The 19,531-nt window shown below is 44.8% G+C and overlaps 1 protein-coding gene and 1 non-coding gene across 4 annotated transcripts in view; one reads left to right on the top strand and one right to left on the bottom strand.

The window, feature by feature from the left end:
• The first annotated feature begins 219 nt into the window (after positions 1-219).
• trnat-ugu (transfer RNA threonine (anticodon UGU)) lies at positions 220-292 on the top strand. The gene has a single exon. It is a non-coding gene; the product is annotated as a tRNA-Thr (tRNA).
• Positions 293-1,896: 1,604 nt separating this feature from the next.
• Positions 1,897-19,531, bottom strand: part of pcif1 (phosphorylated CTD interacting factor 1) — a 19,795-nt gene continuing 2,160 nt past the window's right edge. For all 3 annotated transcript variants that reach the window (XM_064305684.1, XM_064305685.1, XM_064305686.1), the window contains exons 3-16: positions 18,634-18,758; positions 17,533-17,670; positions 16,760-16,908; positions 15,200-15,354; positions 13,444-13,591; positions 12,596-12,679; positions 12,311-12,410; positions 11,555-11,717; positions 10,706-10,878; positions 9,602-9,688; positions 8,680-8,864; positions 7,579-7,672; positions 6,579-6,754; positions 1,897-5,543 (exon numbers count right to left, since the gene is read on the bottom strand). In XM_064305684.1, the coding sequence (XP_064161754.1) occupies positions 5,216-5,543; positions 6,579-6,754; positions 7,579-7,672; positions 8,680-8,864; positions 9,602-9,688; positions 10,706-10,878; positions 11,555-11,717; positions 12,311-12,410; positions 12,596-12,679; positions 13,444-13,591; positions 15,200-15,354; positions 16,760-16,908; positions 17,533-17,670; positions 18,634-18,758 (2,105 nt within the window). In that variant the 3' untranslated portion in view covers positions 1,897-5,215. The remainder of the gene's footprint in view (positions 5,544-6,578; positions 6,755-7,578; positions 7,673-8,679; positions 8,865-9,601; positions 9,689-10,705; positions 10,879-11,554; positions 11,718-12,310; positions 12,411-12,595; positions 12,680-13,443; positions 13,592-15,199; positions 15,355-16,759; positions 16,909-17,532; positions 17,671-18,633; positions 18,759-19,531) is intronic.

The following is a 19,531-nucleotide window of genomic DNA, read 5'->3' as shown; positions in this document are numbered from 1 at the left end:
GTGAAATTGTTTTCTTAAGAGGTTTCATTGTTCATAAATGGACGATATTGCAGCAATCATGATGGATCATTGCAAAGCGATTAACGTTAGTTTGCAACATAAATGGTTACTGTCCAAAACATTAACTATCACCTTATAAAAGATACATTTTTCGGCAGTAAGTTTCATTTTATGTGTATGTACTCATGGACGGTTATATTCGGCTTGGAGCAGAGATTCGGCTCCATAGCTCAGGGGTTAGAGCACTGGTCTTGTAAACCAGGGGTCGCGAGTTCAAATCTCGCTGGGGCCTGCATTTTCCCTCAGCCTCTCCCACTTTCAATAATCCCAAGGTTGGTGTACGTCTGTTTAACATGGGGTAGTGAAGTGAAATCAATGAACTACATAAGAACATGCCACATGCAGAAGTATCGAATAGAATGGGATCACGTTTCCCTTCTTATTCGTATACAGTTCAGTGATTGAAATCCAATCTAATACATTTCAGTTATCAAAAAACTACCAAGAATTGCTTGGTGTGGCCAAACAGAGCTGGTATGTCTAGGACTACCAGCTTGTCTCCGCCATGTGACCTGCAGGGATTTAAATTTGTATTTCAATAGTTCTCCTCAAGGGGTCCCCATAGGCATTCCAACAGCTCAGTTCAGACAGTGGTTCTCAAACTGGGTCCTGGGGGACCCCTGTGTATGCTGGTTTTCATTCCAACGTCAACAGCAATCCCAGAATTTTAACAAAGTCAATTTTTCTTAATTCGGTTCTTTTCATGTTTTAGAGCTGGGGTTCCAGAAAAGGCCAGTGTGGGTGCACACACCTGATTCTGCTAAGCACCTTGATTAGTACCCACACTGTCCCTTTCTGGATAAGACTGGGGACCCCAACTCTGGCTATATAGATGTGATAAGATTACTTCAGTACAGCAATCATCAAAAGTATTAATCATTAAATTAAAAACTTTAACCTTCAAGCAGATATATGTATCCTTCTCACCTGCTGCTCACCTTCACCCATTTCTGTCTGAACAATTGTACATATTATTTAGTTTCAAGGCATGGAACTTGCAGTCTGTTTACCCATTTTTCCATATGAAGTATGCAGCATGGGTATTTGTTTATTTTTAGTAAACTTTCTCATAAAGCAAAAATAAAATGGTTATTAAAAAGTAATGTGATGTAATGGTTAAGGAACAGGGCTGAGGTTGTAGGCTCATCTCAGCAGGAGCACTGCCTTAGCATCCTTCCATACTTGTATACTTAACCTGAACTACTTCAGTAAACTATCTAGCTATATGAAAGCTTTGCAAATTGTTTTAGAGCAGGGTGTGTGCTACTCATAGAAAGTAGTCGGTTACATTACTCAAGGGAAAGATTCAGTGTACAGTGTGTACTTTGCATTGGTATGCATTGTACATTACTGCCCAACTTGACATCCCAAAGTAACGGGGGGAGGTGGGGGGTAACGTATTGGTAGTCAGTCAGTGGAAACACTCGTTTCAGATTAAGAACGCTGAGGTGATGTGGCAGGAAGATGGTAGGGCTGTTTTTGGGACACATGAACATATGAAAACCAGGCAGCATTTATGAAAAAACCAAATTGGTAAGACTTACTGTACGCTAGTTTTATTACTATGCAATTAAAGATACATGGGTTAGAACATCTCGCTCGGAAGTTAAGGGTGTTCCAGCACATGTTTAGACCGGCCTGTTCTGAATGCGTCACAACACTGATGGTATGTCCTCTAAGTAGTAGAACGAATGGGTTGATTAGCACAAACAGTATTTTCTCTTACCATATCTATGCCCATTAGTTGCACATTAAGAAAACATTTATGGCAATTACAGACTATCTACAGTACAATACCTTAAGAAGAAACAGGTAGGGATAAATAAAAGAACATCACACATTTGAAAATCTTTATATATACATATTATCACACATATAAAAATGAAGATGATACAGAGTAAAGTTGACTCATTACTACAGATAGCCTATGGACTAATTTATATGAATGTCATTTTGTATAGTTATATTATACTTTCTGTGAGTGAAAAATATCTGATCATGCAAAGTAAATTCCAGACAGGAAAAATCCATCTTTCACCCAAACAAAACACGAATTATAAAAATAAACTCCAGGGGTAATTTAGCTGGTTACACCTGTGTATTACTGTTGCATTCATAAACAATTCTACTTTTACATACAAGATAGATTTTTTTATTCTTTAATAACACTTTGGTTTAGTTTAAAACATTTTCTATTCCATAAATTGTATAATTCATAACAAACATTTTTATGAATTATTTCATTTTTAAAAAAAGTTTTGTTAAATTAAAACAAAAATCAGAATTTCGGAAAACAAAAATCATGGAGAAAAGAGACAACATACACTTAATCTTCTAAACAGCTCGATACAACTGTGTAGCAGAGAGAAAAAAGAACACAATTCATACCAATTTCTGTACAATATCTACAATGTCTTTGCTGGTGACAGAAACACACGGGGATTTGAATATCCATCTGATGCTCATGGCTCTAATGGAGAATAATGCAGGGCCTGATTTTTTTTGCCCAAAAGCAAGATGGCACAATGCCACCCTAAGGGTATCAAATTAATAAGAATCAAATTGTCGTTGAATATCAGCAGCATGAACAGAATTAGCCTTTCCCAAAGCTTTCGTCTAAATTTCGCAATAAAAACGCTAACTGCTAATATGTACAAACGAGGCCAAGCTAAGCGACCGAATATTGTACAACAGACTGTATTGTTTTTAAACTTGCACGGACAAGTATTCTGCATTAAAAACAAGCGCACACATAAAAAACATTGCCTGTACAGGCGCAAAGTGTAGTCTCCAAATGAGTTGGTGCATTGTACCACTAGTCACGATGAGGAAGTCAATTTTCACAGGAGGACTGAACTGGTTTTTTTTAGTACATTTTTTATTCTCAATTACTTCTTTATCCATTTTCCACAGCCTCACTACTAAATACTGAAATATGCTGCACTAATTTAATATGTTTTGCTTTAAAAAAAAAAAAAAAAAAAAAATTTTACATTCATAATGCTGCCCAGTGATGCACTATAATCTCATACTAGTGTAAACATGTGTACAAATAGTAAATACTATTCTAATGATTGCAAAAAGCAAAAACCACATACCCCATTCATTAACTTCGGTTTTTGCATGCCACTAATGTGTGCCGTTCATATAACGTCACTGTTGAAACCTGAAACTGTTGAAACCACAGGAAAGATTTGTCAATTTAGAAAACTTTTTTTTTTTTTTCAGATTTTGAATACAAGTATACAACAAGCGGCAACGTAGTGGGTTCTTGTCTGAAGATTTATCCCTAGTGTCTCCAGGCTGACCATATATATATCTGCTAGGTGAAAACCTGGTTTTCACAACCAAGCACACTTTTCTGGCAAAATGAACTTCAGTGAATAAGGGGTATGGCGCTCCCTATGGACAGATTAAAGGCTGAGGATTATTTCTGGGAAAAGGAAGGTTTATTCTTCTTTAAATAAACCATAAATAAATTTTAAAAAGGGTAGTTCTGTGCATTCGCGCACAGTATTTTGGACATAAGGTGTGCTACAATCAAAAAGTTGTTCAGTGACATCATAAACTACTGTGAGATTACACACAATAAAAGAGGTCAAAGTATTGGGACCAACAGCCGGCCAGTCAGAGCACAGAATGAGACGGTATAGGACACACCTGGGTCAAATATGTATTTGTTTTGGATTCAAATGCTTTTCTGTGCTCTATTGATCTTGCCTGGTGTAACTGACCCAGCCAGTATGACCAGAAGGTGGGGTTTGCACTTTTTGAGAGTATTTAATTGGTTCCAATACAACAGACAAGATCAGTAAAGCGTAGAAAATTATTTGAATCCAAAACAAATACGTATTTGACCCAGGTCTGGCACAGGATAAGTCTGGCAGACCGCAGAAACAGCAGGCCTTTTTCTGGCCAGCTTCTCTCGCTCATAACCTACTGCTGCTTCAACTCATTCGCAACCTTCTAACACAAACGAGATGCTACCTATCTTACACAAAACAAAAATAATGAAACAAGACCAGGTCAAAACCTAGTATATGGCTGGACCTCTCCAGCCGACCAATGGTGTAACTTCATAACTCACTCAGTCTCAGACATTCGCGTTTGTAGGGCTGGCCCCGCTGTTGCGGCCCAGCCAAAAAGAACACCACCTAACTTAACCAAACTAATTTCTGAATCAAGCAAAGGGAAAGGCGTTTATTGAGATTAATTTTTGCTGCTGAACATGGCTGCTGCAGTTAAGTCCAATTTGTATTGCAACTGTAACATATTAATGAATCTTACCTGTATTAAAAAAAAAAATGAAAGGGGACAAATGAAATTCCTAAACACAGGTGAAACGTCCAATCAGCCATAGCCAAACCCCCCAAACCCCCCTCAGAGTCTCTTGTCCTAACTCGCATATAAAGCAGAAAAGCATGTAAACAGAGAATGGCTCACGCCACGTCATGACACAGGTTCTGGCGTCATGGAAACTAAAGAGAGATAACTGCTGTCATGTACGTGTGACGCTGCATTAGTGATGGTGACGGTGGTGGGAAGGCTGGGCAACCGACTGAAAGGTTAACACACATAGCTGCCTGATCATTACACGTCCCTTCCTCTTCCAGAGAGATTAGGGGATTTAAAAAGGAGGAAAAAAAGCCCCGCTGAGCCTCCACTTCTCTCCCCCAAAATGTGTTTTTTTTTTTCCTTCTTATTCTTCTTTTCTATAATCTGACTGCCAGATATAGCAATGCCATGTAGCATAGCACTAAAGTTTAAAGGCCAATAAACGACAACCAGAATTACCAGATTATTCATGACATCATCAACAGCAACGATGGTAAAAAAAAAAAAAAAATAATAATAATCATACTAACGACAGCAACAACAACAAACTACTCTCACTAGTTAAAACTACGGCTAATACCATTACCGCTACGGCCTACAACAGTAATAAAAACAGCAACAGTAATGAACTTGGTTCAACTAAATATTAAATAAAAGTCCAGGCAGAGAGAGTACACAGAGGCGAGACATTAAAACCGAGATGCCCCCCAACCCCCCGCTCCCACAGTGCCGCCCTGACCACGCCCCGTTCCCATAACCCCTCCCCCACGACGACGAGCACCCCTCCCCCTCAGACACTCCCTCCGCTCCTCACCCTGCTTTAAACGGCCGCGGCGTTCGGGGGAGTCTTTTCCTTGGGGCTGCCGTTGTCCGGGGTCGCCGGAGTGTCCGTGCTCGCCGCCTCCGGCTCGCTTTTGGGGTCCTTGTCCCCCGCCGCGTTGGCGGAGGGGGTGGGGGGGGTGGTGGTGGTGGTGGTGGGGGTGGGGGTGGAGGAGGGTCCGGGGGAGGACAGGGAGCGCCCCGAAACGCGGTATGCCGCCTGCAGCTCCTGCAGCCTCTCCGGGGTGGGCTCCCACTTGGCGAAGCCGGCCGCGTTCTGCAGGAAGAGCACCGCCGTGCCGTGGACCGCCTTGTAGTACATCTCCTCCCTGGCAGAGACGCAGTTCCGCTTAGTACGGCACGAGAACCACATACTACAGTGTGGGGACTAGAGCACGAGAACCACATACTACAGTGTGGGGACTACAGCACGAGAACCACATACTACAGGTGGGACCCCTCGTCTACCGCAAGAACCACAGTCAGTCCTGGGGCATGCCGTGTGGGGATTGTACTACAGCACGAACCACGTACAGCCTGGGTACACTACAGTGTGGGGATGTACTACAGCAGGAACCAGACAGTACAGCCTGAGGTACACTACTACAGTGGGTGGACTTGTACTACAGCAGGAAGAACCAGCAGTACAGCCTGAGGTACATACTCAGTGGGGGATTGTACTACAGCAGGAGAACCACAGTACAGCTGAGACTACAGTGTGGGGACTAGAGCACGAGAACCACATACTACAGTGTGGGGACTACAGCACGAGGTACATACTACAGTGTGGGGACTGTACTACAGCACAAGAACCACAGACAGTACAGCCTGAGGTACATACTACAGTGTGGGGATTGTACTACAGCAGGAGAACCACAGTACAGCCTGAGGTACATACTACAGTGTGGGGACTGTACTACAGCAGGAGAACCACAGTACAGCCTGAGGTACACACTACAGTGTGGGGATTGTACTACAGCAGGAGAACCACAGTACAGCCTGAGGTACATACTACAGTGTGGGGATTGTACTACGGCACAAGTGAGGACTGTGCAGCTTCTGGGCTCTAGTACAGCATGAAGAGGGTTCTACAACACAATGACTGTTCAAAGAAGGTCACCCATAAGTTCATGTTACACTACTTGGAAATACCCCTAGAAAACACAGACTTAAATACCATTGAGGCAGTCAAAAAAAATTAGGTGCTGACTGGAACCATTAATGTCATGTCTGTCATGTTTTTTGGAAAAAAAAAGTTTCCTTAAAATGGGCACTTTAAAAATGATTATATTAGATCGCTCTTAAAGCTATGTGAGAACACAAGGGCTCCCCCCCCCCGCCCCCCGTCCCCCGTCCCCCGTTACCTCTTGCAGATGTGCTGGGAGCCGCTGCGGTACTCATGCTCGAACGCCGGCACGGTCATCTGGTGGCGGCGGAAGCGGCTGGCCTCCATACGGGTCAGCGCCGGGGTCGGAGGGTTGCGCCACTCCGGGACGAAGATGATGAAGGACAGCGGCTCGTTCGAGCGCTCCAGGAGCTCCTGCGCGGTCAGAGCGTTAGCAGAGGCGTTCACACCGGTGCGCGACCTCCCCTAACGGAATGCCTAAAGTCGGTGCGTCGAACGCGGCTGACTGCGCAGTTGTAACATGCAATCCCAAGGTAGGAACGTTACTAAAGGAGCCCATTCTAAAACAAAAATAGGCGAAATTTCTTTATAAAAATCGTGGGAATGCACCTGACAGCATAGAGGGAATCTGTCTGTCCTGCATGTTTCACAGATGACTGCGTTGGTTTTGATATATTTTATATTTGATTACAGATATTTAATTTGAGTAATAAACTATATTCACTAAACATTAGATTCCTGCTGATATTATTGTTAATTGTATCACTTTAAAAACATCTCTGTCAATTAATAAACAAAATTCTGTAGTATTCTGTTATATTAAAAGGTATAGAGAAGGGTTTGATATACTAGTTTTGGGGCTTTCAGCAAACTAAATCTGTATTTTTACAGGGAGTCAACTTCCCTCCACCCACCCCCTCACTTGCTCACCTCACTTTTCTGAAAATGAAATTCTGTAAAATAGTCATCAAACTTGTATGACCCATGGGGGATTTCAGACCTGTCATTACATCATTGCTTATTTTCTTGGCAGACTCTTATATTCAGCCAAGGTACAGCTGCATAAGATAACACACCGTACTGCCAATAATGCCCACATTACCGTCGAAGCAATTAAGGGTGAGTGAGTGTTGCTCAAGGGCACAACGGTGCACAGAAACATTGACGAAGAACACCATCTTAAATCAGAAGAACACTTTGGTGATTACAGAGAAGCTGCTGTATGATATGGGACTCACCTCAAAATGAGTCACCATGGTGTCCATCAGCTCCTCACTGAAAGGTGGGTTGGCCTCAAAGGAACCACTGGCTGGACGGAAGCTCAGGAAAGGCCTAGGGACACAGCAGAGGAGTCTCACACTGGGCTGCACTGCTGCTCCTGTACCAGAGGTACCCACTACCACAGACTGATAATGCTTCGACCAAGGCCTTATCCCTTCCTACTATCAGAATTAGGGCTGCACGATATATTGAATCTCGTTTTTTTAAGTTTAATGGAACCACCACCATGGAGCGCATAGTCAATCCTTCATAGTTTTTTCTTTAATTTCTCATAGCCCCAATTAGACGTCGACATAAAAATAGCATTCTCTTAAATGATATCAGTTAACGATTCAAGGTGCACTGTCGTAACCCCTACAGCGTTGTAAAGCTTCGTACTTTGATGCAAAGAAACCCCGTCTCGATCGGTAAAACCACTAGAGGTAACAAAAAAAATAAGGCAGTCCCCTTCCCCAAAGGAGGGCTGAAATTGACACCCCATGTTGATGATTACGGTATTTTATAATCCAATAACTGTTGGCAACAAAACAAACAACTAATAATACTACAGTGATGGCATTTATATCGCTAAAATCCCCTCTGATCATAAGCAATATTTTACTCTTTGTATACAGGCAGGTAAACAAAAGTCATTATTCATTATGCGTTGTTTCCATTTAGCTGAAGGCGTTAGGCTACATTTATGTAAAACAAAACCTGAAAATGGTACGTTGCGGTGATCGTGACAGGTCCTAACTTTCTTTTAAGTTAAAGGAGGCGACCAGCTTCAGTTCAAGAGGGGGAAGACTTAACCAAGGATTGTCACACTTAGGGTGAGAATGTGAGGTACCAACAGCACCAGCACATAGAATCAATAACAATGGATTTGGCAGGTACATTTTGATATGCACAAGATGGACAGGACAAGAGTGCCAGTAGGAATGTAGCAATAAGAGAAGCAAACACTACACTGGACACAAGCTAAGCTCAAGAGCTCCCATGAGCTTAGTTTAACAAGATCGGATAAACATACAGAACGAGTGGAAAACTGGGCGTGGCGAATCTGTCCACACACTCACCCCCGGGATCCGAAGAAGCCGTCGATGTCCGGGAAGGCGGAGCAGAACTGTTTGAAGTAGCTGTTCAGCGGCGAGGCGAAGCACTCGAAACTGACGCCGAACTGCTTGTGCAGAGCCTCAAAGACGGGAACGGGGAGCGCCCCCTGCAGGCCCGTACCCTCGTTTATACCCGAACCAAACAACACCTGGGGAGCACGGCAGGGAGGGGGGGGGGGGGGAGGGAGTAAGCATGTTACAATCAGGACTCCTCAAACCTCAGGTCAACACAACATGGGCCAAACTAGAGCTACCCAAATTGCTGAGCTTAGGACAGGATACTTTAAGTGCTCAGGAGAACACGTGCCCGGGCTTACCCTGATGCTCAACCGGATGCTCAGAGGAGCCTAATATGTGCCAAGAAAACATTCCTGACACCAGCATCTATTTGAATGCATGCGGTCAGCAACAATGCTTAGGTATGATGTGGCATTCGAATGATTCTCAATTGGTATTATGGGCAACCTAAGCATTGTTGCTGCCCAAATGCATCCCTTTATGCAGTCTGCCTTTTAAGAGATGGATACTCCCAACAGGATAATGTACCATGTCACGCATCATCTCAAGCTGCTTCCACAAACATGACAGTGACAGTTTACTCCAATGGCCCGCACAGTCCTCAGATCTCAATCCAATAGAGCACCTTTAGGATGAGGTGGAACAGGAGGTTTGCAGCATTAATGTGTGGCCAGAAATCTGCCGTAACTGGGTGATTCTATCAAGGCTGCTAGCAAGGACCAAAATCCCTAAGGGGTGTTTCCAGCATCTTGATGAACCCAAGAATTCAGGCTGTTTGGGAGGCAAAAGGGGGTCCTACCCATTACTAGATAGGTGTATCCAATAAAGTGGCCACTGAGTAAACACTTTTGTGTGCTGCGTAGCTTACCTGGTATCTCTTGATAAGGCACCACACCCGTGACAGGAACTTCTCAAACCTTGAATCGTCGATGCAGCTGTACCGATAGAGAAGCTCCTGAAAACAGAAAAAAATAAATAAAATCATAACTCAGAATAAACACTAATCTTGCATTTCTACTATGAAGAATTGTATACCAATTACAGATTACTAAAAACTTAGCTTTGGCCTAACCACATCGGCTTACAAAATATTCTTACAAAACTTGGCACACAAATTGAGGATATGTTAAATGGCTTAATCAATTTTGGAACAGATTAGCCTCTTCTGAATTTGCAGCATTTAAACAGCATTTAAATGGGATTAACAAAGTGAACTACAGGAAATTATTCAAGTTGAGTTCGGTTAGCAGAACGAGAGGGCATAAATGGAAACTGGCAAAGGCTAAATATCACACAGACATTAAGGAAATATTTTTTCACACAGAGAGTGGTCAATGTGTGGAATAGCTTGCCTGGACATGTAGAGGAGGCAGAAACACTGGGGGTATGCAAGGCCTGGCTACAGGGTTAGATACTATCTAGCTTTTAGGTAAACTAAGCATCAAGTACAGTTTAGTGGTAGGAATAGACGAGCAGTGTTGGGCTGAATGGCCTGTTCTCGTCTTACGTTATGTTATGTTATGTTAACTCCGGCCCCCAGATGACCCAGAGACTTGAAACCAACCTCAACATACCCCAGTTCTCATCAATGATGATTTCATGTCAATCTAATTGGTGCTATTTTTTTAACCATTTAGATTTTTATGGAAAAAAATAGTTTCTAGTTTCTTCTCCTACAATAATTTACCCATCTGAATACCATTTGGCAGGTTGCATTTATGAACCTTGTTATGTGCAGGCGTTACCTTTCCTATGGTTTCTTAGACGAATGGTAAATTGATAAGCTGGTAAATTTTTTACTTGATAGCTACTTCTTGCAAATCTTACTTATTTCATTTTTCAAAACTAAAAATCTTTAAATAACCCCTGAGTTCCAGACATCTCACATCTCTGAAGAGTCAGCGTACGATAAGAAGGAATGTTCCAGAAATGCAATGAAGGTGCACAGTCACAGGCTGCAGAAGGTCCTCACCAGCTTGTTGAAGTAGTTGCGGTTGACCTTGACCATCTCGCCCTTGAAGCGCAGGCAGGCGATGTCGTTCTCGAAGTGCAGCTCGACTCTGGGCTGGGGGGGTGAGGGGATCGCCAGTCGAACCGGGTAGCAGTACACCAACCGGTCCTGGACCTCCGGGGGATCTGGACCATCTATGACCATGAGGGAGGGGGTTTACATTTTAAATTCCTTTTAAAAATGCATTTTTACTAATGATTTCTAAAGACATTACATTACATATATTTACATAACATTATTACATTAAATATATTTAACAACTTTTTTGTCCTTTAATGACGAGTTGAAAACCTGCCTGCAAATTTGGCACTGAAACTTCTACTAGCACTGCACATATCATTATATGTAACAATTACATCCCAAGTGGACAATACCCACCCCCTCCCAGTTCCAGAGTCCCAAAGTTATGACTCTTTGACCAGTTCCTGCGCAACACGAAGCTCTATCACATTATGGCATCATAATACATGCCGTAAACCTGGAACCACAGCCACAGAGTCAGGCACTGCAGGACGGCTTTCCCCACATGGTCAGTGATCACCTGCGACAAGAGCTGCGACGCATGACCATGTCACAATGAGGTCTAGCATGCGGACCAATCATATGGGCCGATTTGCAGGGAAAACTGGACTCCAAATAATTTATTATTTTTTATTCACCTGCAGCTCTCTGCTTGAGATCAGCACTGACCTCGTTGCTCCTGTCGCCCCAAGTTTATCCTTCTCAGTTTTAATCATGGCCAGCGGGCACGAAGCAGGACGCCCCACACGACGGCAGCGGGGAAAGGGGGGGAGGGGCCTGGCGACTCACCGGCGATGTTGCAGTCCTTGAGCAGGGCCTGGTGCGCGTGGCGGATGCGGCGCGCGTACTCGGCGGAGATGTGGTAGATCTTGGTGCAGATGCCCTCCACGGAGTCCCGGGCCACCGCAGTCACGTGCGGTCCGCACTGCTTGCGCAGGTGCTCCAGGCGGTCCTGCGGAACGCCCGGCGGTGGAACACAGACCGTTGAGCACCAATGACCACCGGGGGGGGGGGGTTTAACCGACTACGGTCCTGTTGGTTTTTTTTTTTTGTTTCGGGGAAAATCCCGCTGACGGGTCTCATTGCGGCACGCCGCTCCGGAACCCGTGCTGCCAGCTGGTGCTAACCGCTAACCGCAGCTCTACAGCCTACCGCAGTTCTACAGCCTGCGTGCGACGTGCCACCCAGAAATCCTTCCCTACACGCAATCGAGGGCTGTGTCACACAGAGAAAACTGCCACAGGATCCAAAACCCATTGGTGGTGGGTGAGGTGAGTACCCACCCATCACTGTAAAGCACTTTGAGCGTTCGGAAAAGTGCTATATTAATGCAATGATTCATTCATTCATTCATTCAAAACCAGACCATGGGCTGCATGCACACTCTGGAACATCTTTACAGCGAACACAGAATGTTCTCACAATGTTACTGAAACGTTCCGACACTGCCGCTACGTGGCAACGGCTCAACGGCTCTGTGTGAGCTCTGATTGGCCGATGACTCAAACGCGCAGACCGGGGCTCGGGCCCACGCGTGCACTGTACCATGTAGTCCTCTTTGCTGGCGGAGTGGTCTTTCCTCAGCCAGTTCATGGTGTCCTCCACGTTCCACTTCACCACCTTTCGGCTCTCCGGCGTGGCGTTCCTGCAGAGAAATACACAGCCAAAGTCACTCCCAGTGCACTGTGGGACATGAAACGCCTTTCAAAAAAACCCTCCTTTCTCACATAGCCATCTCATCTCCTGTGTGTGAATGTAGAAACACAATAAAATAAAAGCTACGGAATGTAAGCTGGTGTTTCCTTAAAGAACGTGGCACCAAAACGTCACCTCGAGTCGATCATTTTCTTGGCGGCCTCCGCGTATTTGAACAGGAGCCTCCGGGCCTCCTCCTTGTATTTTATGCGGGACAACCTGCAGCCAAAAACGAACAGGTAACAAACAGAAAACACAACGGGGTGAGAGCCCATAAGGAGGAAAATGCACAGCTTTCTAGACTGCTTTTTTCACCTAATACAACTTGGCAGCTAACACCATTTATTTATCTATTCATTTACTTTTTGGAGGGAGTGATTTTTCTTAAATTCACAGATATAGTCCAGCTCTTTTCTTTAGCGCTAAATAATATAAGCATCTACAAATAAACAGAATGTAACAGAAAAACGTATTCGATCTACTATGGACAATCAAATGCATTACAAGAACCTTGACAGAAAGCATCTTCATTCTAATAAATTGGTCTACACTGAATGCAGCTGGAATGCATTTTCTCCTTAAAGCTGTTAATGGGAATTCCATTTCATTTCACGCACATATTGCATTTTCCAGTTGGTAAATTTGGTGGCAGAGAGAAAGTAACACAATTATTCACAGATTAAGACATTGAATTTAGCAGTTAGATTGAATATGAGCCCAGGTACTTTGCCATGCAGACCAACATTACCATATGCAACCATAAGCATGACCATGACCACACTCCCCAGAATTAAGCAACAGACATAATGCTGTGCATTGCCACGTTACGATCATCCATCTTTTGTTCTATTTTACCCTGTCCGGCAACAGACACCGAAAACTTTATTGTACATTTAAACCAAAAACAATAAATATTTTACCAAGAATAACAGGCAGATTCCACCTGGGTGAGAGTGGGGAGTGTGACACGGTGAGCCTCTCACCTGATGGGGATGTCGTTCATCACCTCGCGGAACATGGAGGGCGATATGACCGGGTCGCACTCGCTGGGCAGCAGGGGGTCGCTGCCCTTGTCCACCACCTTGCGCTCCAGCATCCAGCGGTTGAAAGACTCCCGGGGGGGCTCGATCCCTGGGGGGGGGGGGGCAGTTTGGGACAAAGGCGACGTCACACTCCCGTTTCCGCTGACCCGGACCCCACGCGCTCCCCCCCCCTCGTCTCACACCTCTCACGCTACTGTCGCTCGGCAAAAGACGGGCAGCGAGTCTATCAGATAAAACACTGCCCAGGCAGGACAGGAGGAGACGGGACGCCGCCAGAAGGGAACTCCAACAGCTGAATAACGGTCCAGTGCTGTGCTTGCGCCGTAAGCACAAGAATAGACTCTTTCAAAATGGAGACCACTTGCACTACCACTAAGCTGAAAAGACAATATTCTTTTCTACCCAGCGCTTTACCATGCTCTCTGTGTTTTATAACTGTATGCCTTTATCCTTTCAAGCATTCTTCACTTAAAATCACATTTTATACTTGCTATGCCATGATCATGGTTTTTTTTTTTTTTTTTTTACAATAATCTTTAGCTTAATAGATGCATCACCCGACACCTACATGACATGTGAAACCATGTGACATCCATATCGTAAACCAGCACCATCACACGCTGGTGCAATTATTCTAAATGCACTTTGTTCACCAAGGGGGAAAAAAGACTCCGTAAAAGCAAACTATAAGATCAACCTGTGACTGCACACAATTGAAAGGAAGCTGACGGAGCAGTACATCTTCAGTTTGTTCTGTATTCAAGCCGTGAACAAGGCGAGCTGCTGCCAGTGCTACAATAATGCAATATAATCACCACCTACATACCACTGCCCCTGCTGTGATAATTCGCCATCAATGTACAGTGTAAGTTTGCCCTACATTGTCCTGTGTTCCGCATTTCGTGTTCATATGAGCTGTGAAATGCAACCTATATATCCTCACTGAGAACAAAGTTCAAGTTCAATAAATATGTAGTAAAGAGAAAATCCATCACTTCAGTCATTCCAGCCTTGGACATAAAAACCCAATGCTCAGCGACGGCGACTTGGCCGTCCCATCATCCCATTCACCGCCTGTTTTTTTTTTTTTTGGACTACTCTCCAGAGAAAATGCTGTCATATTGCCTTTAATGGGTTTTGGCTCCAAGAGGCTTATCTAGCGGACAGCAGGCTGTATAAATGCAGTCAAACACTGGCCAGCACCCACAGGCCTGCACATATGAGAAAATTCAGCCTTCTTTGCCAAGAGTATTTCCGGACATCAATGAAATAATATTTGCTTACTCCCGTAGCTTGCTTCGCTCGCTCGCATTAGTGAAAGCGGCATAAAGGACTAGTACTGTGCGCTGTATTACCTTTTTGCCGTCGGCCACTCAATTCAATCCACAGATTTCTTTGTTTGTTTATTTGGATGCTGGATGGATGGTCCGTGCGACTATACAATAAGCTATCCCTGAGAATGAATGCTGTCCAAGGGTCAGGAACTCTATTTTAAAATTGGGCATGAGCTTTTTTCGCAATGATTAACAAAAATCTCTCAACAAAAAAAAATCCAACCGCACTAAAGTACCTTTTTACCCCCCTTGTTCTTATTTAAATACGGCATGGGCGTGATCGGGGTTTGGTAGTAGACTATGACGCACGTCCGCGCGGCTGAGCGGTGTCTCGGCGGGGTTGCCGTGACGCGCGCGCGTACCCTCTCGCTGGTAGCAGAGCTCGTGGTAGTGCTGGCGCAGCTTGCTGGTCAGCTGGGCACGCAGCAGCTCCATCTCGGGGTGGGGCGGGAGGTGGTCTGCCGGGGCCCTCTCCCGGATCACCGCGTTGGTCGGCACGTCCAGGTCCCAGTACACCCTGCGGAAAGGCCACAGAACGGCTCCTCAGTGCGCCCCGCCCACAGCTCGGACCAGCAGAGCCAGGCCAAGAAAAACGACCACCAATGACCATAACACACTGACCAGTACTTATCACTGCAATCCAGAGACCGACCTGGGTCAACTATGTATCTGTTTTAGATTCAAATACTTTTCTGTGCTCTATTGATCTTGCCTGGTGTAACTGAGCCTGCCAATATGACCAACACACCAGACAAGATCAGTAAAGTATAGAAAACTATTTGAATCAAAAACAAATACGTATTTAACCCAGGTCTGTTCCGAGATCAATCTAAAGAACCTACAGACCTGGCGGGATTGATTAACCAAAACAGTGATGTGCTGGTTACATTATTATCATTACAAGTCACGGGTGGACAAAGAGGGCTAAGTCCTTTTCTGGATTTTATGCCAGTATCTGCGTTTAAATACTTAGCACATCCATTTCGTGATCAGGGCTGGGTACAGATTCCTGGCACCACTATGGCACGGATTCCCGTACGACCGGTACCAACCGGACTGACTCGCAAGACGAATTTGTGTTGCCTCATTTCGGTGCCACACCTTCACTGGCTAACGTTACACTCGCTCGGTCGACTCGGTCATTGACAGCAGGTACCGCTAGCAAGCTAGCTAACATTAAACTCGCTCAAAATGCCAAAAGCAAATTACAAGTATGAAGTATAATGAAAATGATTAAACTGTTCAATTTCTTTGCCTTTTAATGTTGCCCTTTGCTCTATTTTAAACAAGGTATCAGTTCAGGCGCTAGTACCGCTTGTATTGTTTCTGCATTATTATTGGCAAAATCTAAGCGAAACTTATCGCTATTCATGATCTGACATTTCCTGACAAGCACACGAGCAAGAGCTGAAGACTGTTCATGTGCCATTTATGTAAACAAATTTATTGTAATCGGCAAGTGAACCAGTGATGTGCTTACAGCTCTCTTACAAGTCGCTTTAATGAGAAGACCTATTCATCTCGAGGACATCTTATTTACTGTGGCATTTTTAGTTTTGCTGTGGTCCTCTCTTTACAGTGCCCCCCATCCTCAAAACCACCCACTCACCTCCTTTTTATAGTTTTTTTTTTGCATTTTTTCGAAGTTGTCGATAGCTAAAAGAGGCTATGCAAAAGCTGTGCACATCTGATTTCACTAAATATAGGCTGTTCACATGAAGTACATTATTCTCACTGAAAATCACTCTGTTAAGCTATTTCAGAGAACACATTAATATTGAGATAGGTATTGTATATCTCCAAAAAGCTGAAAAACATTGAGATATTATTTCAATGCCATGCGGCCCAGCCCTAAAGCAGCGCACAGAGACAGCACTGAAAAGAGGAGCCCGGGCGTTGCCGTGGAGAAATGCGACACTCACGCTGTAGGGCGGTAGGGGGCCGGGGCGGGAGCCGGGGCCGGGGCCGGGGCCTGCTTGTCCTCCGTGCCGGAGCTCCACGGCTTAGCCCCCGGCGTGCTGGGGGAGATGGGGACGGTGGGGGTCGTCGGAGTCACGGGCATCGCCTCCACCTGTCCCGGGCAGAACGCGGGTTAATAGCCACGCAGAGGGCCGAAGGAGGAACTCTTCCCAGCGGCAGGATATGCAAATTCCGGCAGGCAAAACCAAACCAAACCAACTGGCTCGGCTTGAAACGGGAGCAATAAAACACGTTTGACAGGGGCTGCCCTGGAACGGGTCAGTGGACACCGTGGCTGGCTGGCAGGCAGGCAGGCAGGCAGACCCACAGAGGGCACTGCGCATGGGTCCTCGTGCCGCCCAGGGAAGGGAGGGTTTCAGCTGGATCGTTGTTCACTAGCAACCCCCGGTGGTTCATCGGCTGACGACAAGTTTGCCTCTTAAGCTTCCTCGAATGCATGCCTGAAGGAGCCAGACATGCATTTGCATTTTCATAAGAAGTGCCAACTGTGCTGTTTCGAATTGATAGCAGATATTGCGATGATGAGCGCAGATAATAATGTGAGCAAGAATTCCAAATAGGGGAGAAAAAGGGCATTGGGGTGGGGTACAAACACAAAAAAATGTCTAATAATATTTTTAAATTCAAAGTGATTTCCACCTTTTTTCTTTCATACTTTTAATGTTAACAGTATGTTTGCCAGTGAGTCAAAGGCAGAGATTGACAGATGGCTCACCTTGGGTCTCTTGAAACTGTTGGGGGTCCCCTGAGGGGCCTCCTCAGACAGGCGTCTCTTGCGCTGCCCGTTTCCCAGGCTGGGGTCCCCGGCCCCCTCACCCGAGGCCGGAGCTGCGTTTAAACCCAGGGGGTCGGACTGCGGGGACAGGAAACGGCAGCAGACGACAGGAAACGGCATATTAAGTGTCACTCAATGAACGGTGCTACACAAAAACAGATTTGGGCAAGAGCAATCCTAAACATTTTAATCCCTGAATCATAACGACAGCTGCTGCAAAAAATCAAAGGTCAAATGTCAAACTCAGACAGGGGAAGAGGGCAACCAGTGTGGCCAAAGATCCAGACGGTAACACGTCATAGGCAAACAGGAAAACAAATTTGTGTCTGCCACTGTTGTGAACAGGGATCCATCATAGATTAATTATTAAAATACAAAAATAAAAGTTACGTCACCAAATTACATTCCTAAAGGCCAGCAGAGGTATGTTCGAAAAAATAAACTAAACAGGACCTGCGTGCTGTCCTTATACGGCTACAGAGTGAACAAACAATCCAACTCAGTGGTCCTAGGTATCTTTCCCTGCCATCATCTTCAATCTTATTGAATTGCCTCGTAAGGAAACATGTCAACTACATTATGATCCATAACCATGAGAAGTAGACAAACTAGCTAGACTAACTAACTAGACGACCTACCCGATCATAATTGATTGGTTTCAATTTGAACATTTTATTGCGGAAGGTGTGCTAACGATGCCATTTTGTGAACTAGTGTCATTAGCTGTGGCTAGTTTCAGGTTTCTTGGCAATTATATAAGCGCAACAATCTGGGTTTTTAAATCTGTTGGCCAGCAATAAGCCACACAGCAGCCTTTTGGCTATTTGAAATTCATTACAATTTTAATATACGACTAGATTTTGTCATAACTGAAAGATTTACGACTGACTACATCACTGATTTCCTGCGGAAACTCCGCCAAATTTTCCCCCTCAGGGGTCGGGCCTGGAGAGCTTGGGACGTTTTTTGCGGGTGTGGCGCTGTCTCTCGCCGAACTGGATCTTTCTCGGCCGCGCGCTGCTTGTGCCGCGCAGCACTCACGATGACATCATGCTGCCCCAGCACCGGCACCTCCCACAGCGACTGGTTGGTGAAGCGATTGAAGTAGTAGGGCCGGTTCTCCCGCTTGCTCCAGCATTTGGACCAGCCTGCTTGGATCAGCTCATCTGTAAGCAAGCAATCAATCAATAAGCTAACAAATGAATATCACATATTACATTAACTAAGTAGATACTCTCATCCAGAGCACTTCCAGTATGAGACATTATTTCTAGAATCTTCCAAACAACTGTAATATTTATTTCCATAGTTCATTGTTTACTGGTGCATTGAACATTAGGAAATATGTAGTAAATAGCTGCCACCTAACAGCAACTAGACTAACCTGTTCCCGAAAGATCTGAAATGCCCACGCTACAACAGATTCAACAGATGTGATTTTATATCTCTGCACTGGGTATTCCACCACCATGTCAGACAGAGTATATTCCATGGGGTAGGTAACTCTGGTCCTGCAGTACTACAGATTTTTATGGGTTTTTTTGTCCAATATTAGCTTGAACCCATAGTTTGATCAATTATAAAAGAGTCTGAGCCAGAACATTCATTCTGAATGGTGAAATACTGATTGTTCCAGCGTGTGGTTACCTGCATTCATCAAAGCCTAACAACCAATCCATTTATGTGGTAAGGATGTTTGGACAGACAAAGACCAGGTTGAAACCTAGTATATGGCTGGACCTAACACACGTGATCCGGCCGACCAATGGTGCAACTTCATAACTCGGCCGACCAATGGTGTAACTTCATCACTCACTCAGTCACTGACATTCACCTTTGTAGGGCTGGCCCCGCTGTTGCGGTCCAGCCAAAAAAACAATGACAAAAAAAAAACAAACATCTGTGGTACTCAAGTGCCAGAGCTACTTGCCCAGGGCCT

Source organism: Anguilla rostrata, chromosome 13, assembly GCF_018555375.3.
Source record: "Anguilla rostrata isolate EN2019 chromosome 13, ASM1855537v3, whole genome shotgun sequence".
Classification (NCBI taxonomy): Eukaryota; Metazoa; Chordata; class Actinopteri; order Anguilliformes; family Anguillidae; genus Anguilla; species Anguilla rostrata.
Note: the sequence above shows the minus strand (reverse complement) of the source record. Positions and strands in the feature narration are given on the sequence as shown.